Genomic DNA, 6,635 nt, shown 5'->3' with positions numbered 1-6,635 from the left:
GGGCCGGGCGCTGAGGGGCGGTGCTGGACCATGAGGCGGCGGGGGCTCGGGGCTCGACTCCCCGCTGCCTGCAGGCCCCCGCCGGGCCGCGGGGTGGTGCTGCCGCCGCTCCTTCCCTGCCTCCTTCCCTTCCTTCTTCCCTCCCTCCCTCCCGCCGCCGCCGCCGCCGCCGCCGCCGCCTGGGCAGCCGACGGCCGCAAGATGGAGGCGCCCCCCGTTACCATGATGCCCGTGACGGGCGGCACCATCAACATGATGGAGTACCTGCTGCAGGGTAGGGCAGCGGGGCCCGGCGGGGAGGAGACTCCTGGCCCGAGGGGTGTCTGTGTGGGATGTTTGGGGTGTTTGGGGGGGTGTTTGGAGGGGGTGTTTGGGGTGTGTGTGAGGTGTTTGGGGTGTCTGGGGTGTCTGGGGGGTGTTTGGGGGGTGTTTGGGGTGTATGGTGTCTGTGGGGTGTGGGCAGTGGCCGTTGTGTCTCTGCCTGCCTCAGGCAGCGTCCTGGACCAGAGCCTGGAGAGCCTGCTGCACCGCCTGCGCGGCCTGTGCGACAACATGGAGCCGGAGACCTTCCTGGACCACGAGATGGTGTTCCTGCTGAAGGGGCAGCAGGCCAGCCCCTTCGTGCTGCGGGCGCGGCGCTCCATCGACAAGAGCGGCATGCCCTGGCACCTGCGCTACCTGGGCCAGCCGGAGATAGGGGACAAGAACCGGCACGCGCTGGTGCGCAACTGCGTGGACATTGCCACGTCGGACAACCTGACGGACTTCCTGGTGGAGATGGGCTTCCGCATGGACCACGAGTTCGTGGCCAAAGGGCACATGTTCCGCAAGGGCATCATGAAGATCGTGGTCTACAAGATCTTTCGCATCTTGATGCCGGGCAACACGGATAACATTGAGCCGCTCTCCCTCTCCTACCTTGTGGAGCTTAATGTGGTAGCTCCAGCTGGACAGGATGTAGTCTCCGATGACATGAGGAACTTTGCAGAGCAGCTAAAGCCTCTGGTGCATCTGGAGAAAATTGACCCTAAAAGGTTAATGTGATTGAAAAGCTGGGCAGCTAAGCATTGCTTTCACCAGGGTTCTTCAGGACTGTTTTTATAAAACACCTTTCAATCAAAATATTGAAAATTTGAAAGATTGAAAAGATTGAAAGATTTGAAAGATTTGAAATACCTTTGAAATAAAAACATGGAGAGGGGAATAAAGGACTACATAGCAATGTTTTGTTAGTTGCAGGTACTAATTATTTTTTCCCGCATTTGCGGATTGTGAAAAAAAGGATGTGATTTACCTGCTTCAGTGAACCTGCTTTGGCATGGGGGTTGGACCCAATCATCTCTGGAGGTCCCTTCCAACCCCTACAATTCTGTGATTCTGTGTTTCTTCGAATAAAATGAGACGCTTCTAGAAAAACAATGCCATTCAAAACATCATTAAATACTAGGATTGGTAACGTCCCCCCGCTTGTTGGGAAAATACTTGTTAGAAAGCACAATGCCTAGTAATCCATCAAACTTAGTGGAATTCACACACCTTTGTACCTACACCTCAGTGCAGTTTTGTTTTGTTTTTAAAGTACTATTCTTGTATACCACCTATTAACACTTCTAAATAATACATGAAACTGATAGCCTTTAATGCAAGAGGTGTTTATAACAAGCATAAAACCAGGAACTGTGCACAGCATAAAAGAGCAAGAGTATACCTGTTTATGATAAATTAATAAGACAGAGTGTATGTAACAGAAACAGCTGTGACAAAGAATACTTTATAATGAACCTGTTTCTGATATTACAAAAGCTAGAATTAGAAAACAATTTACCAATATTACAACCACAAGAGGTTTTTAAAAATCTGTTAAGTGCTATTCCATCTACTTCACTGAAGTTGAGCGTGACAGTCCCAGTTAATGAGCAGCAAGTACATTTTTAGTATTAAGATTCCTCTCATCTGACAGGTAATATTTAAAATTAAAACCAACAAGACTGTCATGTCTGGACCTGTGCAAAGCGTTTGATACTGTCCCATGTGACGTCCTTGTCTCCAAATTGGAGAGACACGGGTTTGATGGATGGACAACTCAGAATTGGCTGGACGGTCACACTCAGAGATGCAGTCAAGGGCTCAACGTCCAGGTGGGAGATGAGTGGTGTTCCTCAGGGGTCAGTATTGGGACCAGCACTGCTTAACATCCTTGTTGGTGACAAGCACCTGGGGGTGCTGATTGATGAGAAACTCAACATGAGCCGGCCACGTGCACTTGCAGCTCAGAAAGCCAACCGTATCCTGGGCTGCACCAAAAGCAGCATGGCCAGCAGGTCGAGGGAGGGGATTGTCCCCCTCTGCTCTACTCTCATGAGACCCGACCTGGAGTGCTGTGTTCAGCTTTGGGGCAGTATTGGAATGAGTAAGTTAACAACTAAAATTTTCAACACAAGGACATGATCAAGATAAAGAGTAACGTGCTCAATGAGTGCATGCTCTACATAAGGAGGCATGAGAATAACTGAGTATCTTAGCACTGGCTAAAGAATGCTATTATGCTGAATTCATAACGATGATTTTCAAAAGAGGATGCAAACAATGCGATGACCTGTGTGACCTTGCTAGACTCAAAACACTCAGACTCAAAGTATGTTCTGGAGGGTACGGGCACACCTACAATTACTTTGTTCACCTGTGACTCACACATGACTGACACTCATCGGACAGCACACTATCCTGGGGTTTTGAGTCTGCATTTTTAAATTTTTTTTTTAGCATAGTGTTGTCACATGTGACTTCCCAGGGGCTGAGGGGGTAATTCCAGGGCTCTGGCTGTGCCAGGAAGCTGAACTCACCGGGTTGTTCCATGACTCAGTTGCAATCCCACCCCATGTGGTGAGATTCTTCAGGGCTGTTGTCATGTCCAACCAGTGTTACACTAGCTAGGAATCACTTGCCACAGATTTCCAAGATCCATGGCCTGTCTCAGCACACAAAATTTTAGAGAGAAACTCAATAGATCAGAATTCTTGAGCATCATATGGTAGCTTTTCCAAGGATACTTACTTGTAAGTATACATAGAGACAGAAAGTGACAAATGTCTAGACCCTTCCCATAGCATCTGAAAGGAACTCACTCAGAAAAAAACTTGGTCAATTAGCATGCGGAGGGGCAAATAAATTACTGAAGACTTACTGTACATGCTTGTTCTATTGACGATCCACAATAATGTCTTTAAAGGCTCAAAACAGCAACAGAATTATGGAGTTAATGCAGACCCCAGGTGCTCAACAGAGGCATTAAAAACAAGGAGTGTGGTGATAGAAACTAGCCTTCAGTATACAGTCACCTCACAGTCTTCTCTGCTCTTTAATTTTCATCTCAAAACAATACCCAGAAACTATGCACATTTAAATGCTGTTGTTTGTTTGTTGCTGTTGCTTTGTTTTCTTTTTTGTTTGTTTTTGTAAGGGGGAAAAGGCTTGTCAGTTACAGTGACGGAAAGTAAAATCCCACCTTGAAGGTCTGACAGACCTGATCAAACAAGAGTAGGCTGCTGAATGGAAATGTCCTAATTATTAAAGCGAGGCTTAGACCACACAATAGTTGGACCTATTGTTGTCTAAAGTTCCCCCCTCAAATCTTTTAAAAAGTTCTCTTTAAGAAAATTAGTTTGAACCTTGAAAACTGCAGCAATCCATACTACCACCCTTCCTTGTTCCAGCTGTAGTCTATTCTTAGAAGAGGCAGGTGTGCAGAGGAAAAACCTTACTGCATCAATGGTTACAGCTCAAGAAAATTTGACATAGTCAGGCACATAATACTCAAAAAGCGTAGCCCTTCCCTTTATCTAACGGAATATGCTTTTATCCTATGAATTTTTTTTTTATAGCTGAAGACTAAAGATAATGATCTTAATTATAAACACCAGTAAATTTCATGGCATAACCTTAACCAGTGATTGGTATTTATGGATTTGAGGGATGGACCACACAGTGGGTGAGGAATTGGGCGGATGGTCACAGTCAAAGAGGTGCAGTCAAGGGCTCAGTGTCCAGGTGGGAGACGAGTGGTGTTCCTCAGGGGTCTGCGCCTGGGACCGGTGCTGTTTAACGTATTTATTGGTGACAAGGACAGTGGGATTGAGTGCACTCTCAGTGAGTTTGCTGATGACACCAGGCTGAGTGGTGCCATTGACACACTGGAGGGAAGGGATGCCTTACAGAGGGACCTGGGCAGGCCTGAGAGGTGGGCCTGTGTGAACCTTATGAGGTTCAACAAGGCCAAGTGCAAGGTCCTGCTTCTGAGCCAGGGCCATTCCAAGCTCCAATACAGGCTCGGAGAAGAATGGATTGAGAGCGGCCCTGAGGAGGACCTGGGGGTGCTGGTTGATGAGAAGCTCCACATGTGCACTCACAGCCCAGAAAGCCAACCATACCCTGGGCTGCACCAAAAGAAGCATGGCCAGCAGGGCGAGGGAGGTGATTCTCCCCCTCTGCTCTCGTGAGACCCCACCTGGAGTGCTGCATTCAGCTCTGGGGCCCCAGCACAAGAAGGACATGGAAATATTAGGACAAGTCCAGAGAAGGGCCATGAAGACGATCGAGGGGCTGGAGCACCTCTCCTATGAGGACATGCTGAGGGAGTTGGGACTGTTCAGCCTGGAAAAGAGAAGGCTCTGGGGAGACCTTATGGTGGCCTTCAAGTACCTGAAGGGGGCCTACAGGAAAGCTGGGGAGGGACTCTTTGTCAGGGAGTGCAGTGATAGGACAAGGGGGAATGGCTTTAAACTAAATTAGATACAAGGTGGAAATTCTTTACTCGGAGGTGAGGCTGAGACACTGGCACAGGTTGCCCATAGAAGATGTGGATGCCCCAGCCCTAGGAGCATTCAAGGCTGGCTTGGATGGGTCTTTGAGCAATTCTATAATTCATGCTCAAATTATATTGTAATTACTCACATCAGTACCTTGACTACAGAAATGCTCAGCTTCTCCATACTGGAAAGCATGTGTTTTTAAATTACATGCAGAACTTATGTGACCAAGAATGTAACTTTTTTTTTTTTCTTTAAAAGGGGAAGACTGCAGGGTTGCATGGGAAAAGATTTCATTTTTTCCAGCTAAAACAGCTGCATTCACTGGCAGGGCTTGCCTAAGGACTCTACAGTTGTTGCCTGATGCTGCAGAGCTAAAGTTTACCTTTTTTTTTTTTTTCCTGTCATGCAAGTAATTTGCCTTCTATTTGTCTAAGCTGTTTCTCTCATTTTGCATACTTTACTGGTAACTATGTAAGAAGTAGAAATTCCTGCATAACCAATACTGGCAGGATTATTGATCTACTATGGAATCAGTTATTCCTGATATTAAAAAAGCTTGCTCTGCAGAAGTTATTCTCAGTTCTTAAAAATTCTTCATACGTTAGAAAAAACCAAGTTTATCCTCTGGCATTTCTCAGTCCTGGATCTCCATTCTTGACAGGGAAGCTTTCATAATGTTGTTAGTTCTGTATAAACAAACACAAAAGCTTAAATACAACTTTGGAAGTACTCTATATTAAAACTATACTGTACAGGAACATTTTTTAACATGCTTCTGATATGATAGTACAGAATGAGATTTTCATATATAAACAGCTAATGTGGCATTCAAATTTTCATTTCAGTAACCTCAGTAATAATACAAGCAAGCTACTTTCTGTTAAATTTGTACATACATTGTAGTATGGTATACAACTTCATACACAATCTAAAAGTTGGTTACAATGTAAAACATTTTAAGTAAGTTTCCTTAGACCACTGAAAAGTTAAAAATAACTACAAACCAGGGTTTTTCTTCATAATTTTTTTAATACTTTTCACTTTTAAATACTGGTTTTAAATTTGTGATTGTAACATGGAAGAGCCAACTTTTAATTTTTAAAACTTATCATTAGGATTATAAAGCTATTATATAACAGTTACACTCTACACACTCAAAGTACTCAAAAATATGATTCATGTTTTGAGTCTGTAGATGAACAGTGGCAATTCAAATACAGTGTTATCTGTACAACTTGACAAAAATACAGGTGGACAATCTGATTAGTTTAAAGAGAATCTGCACAACTTCAGATATGCCAGCTCAGCCCAATTAAGTACAAGGTAATTCCCTCCACCTCCCAAAATGTATCACATTTTTCATAGATAAATTTCTCAAAGTAAGATGTTCTGGTTCTCAGACATGATAACAACGGCTATTGCTCATCCTCATTCCCCTTAAGGGTTTCATCAGGTAATTTCCTTCAGATCTAGTTCAGCAACAACAAAATTCTCCCAAAAGATATATTCAGAAAACAATATTTAATGGAGAAGACTGCTGCATTTTCAGCAGCAGAAATTGGTTCAAGAAACATCCCTTCTAGAGTTAGGGGATTCTTCTGCAAAGGAAATCATAGCTGTATAAATGCTACAGATCCATTAACAGTGAACTCAAGAGCGCACATATATGTGGCAGTGTCTGGAAGAACAGTTGGGTTCAGGAGAAAGGGGAAATTTTATAAAACCATAAAAATCCTTCAGATTTTTCCTCAAGAAAGGATCTAATGGTTACTTAAAACACAGACAATCTGAGAGGCCTACAGAAAGCTGCCTTTTTTTTTTTTTTAA

General features: G+C 44.4%; 1 protein-coding gene across 1 annotated transcript; it reads left to right on the top strand.

Annotated features, from left to right (window-relative positions):
• The first annotated feature begins 77 nt into the window (after window positions 1-77).
• MED18 (mediator complex subunit 18) lies at window positions 78-1,416 on the top strand. The gene is made up of 2 exons (XM_040541698.1): window positions 78-274; window positions 491-1,416. The coding sequence occupies exons 1-2, from the start codon at window positions 202-204 to the stop codon at window positions 1,042-1,044; spliced, it is 627 nt and encodes a 208-aa protein (XP_040397632.1). The 5' UTR covers window positions 78-201; the 3' UTR covers window positions 1,045-1,416.
• The last annotated feature ends 5,219 nt before the right edge of the window (window positions 1,417-6,635 follow it).

This window comes from Cygnus olor, chromosome Z (assembly GCF_009769625.2).
Source record: "Cygnus olor isolate bCygOlo1 chromosome Z, bCygOlo1.pri.v2, whole genome shotgun sequence".
Lineage (NCBI taxonomy): Eukaryota > Metazoa > Chordata > Aves > Anseriformes > Anatidae > Cygnus > Cygnus olor.
Note: the sequence above shows the minus strand (reverse complement) of the source record. Positions and strands in the feature narration are given on the sequence as shown.

Excerpts from the sequence above, each read along its gene's own strand:
- MED18 (XM_040541698.1), top strand. The coding sequence starts at position 202 with ATGGAGGCGCCCCCCGTTACCATGATGCCCGTGACGGGCGGCACCATC. Across the intron at positions 275-490 it reads GATGGAGTACCTGCTGCAGG|GCAGCGTCCTGGACCAGAGC; the intron begins GTAGGGCAGCGG and ends TGCCTGCCTCAG.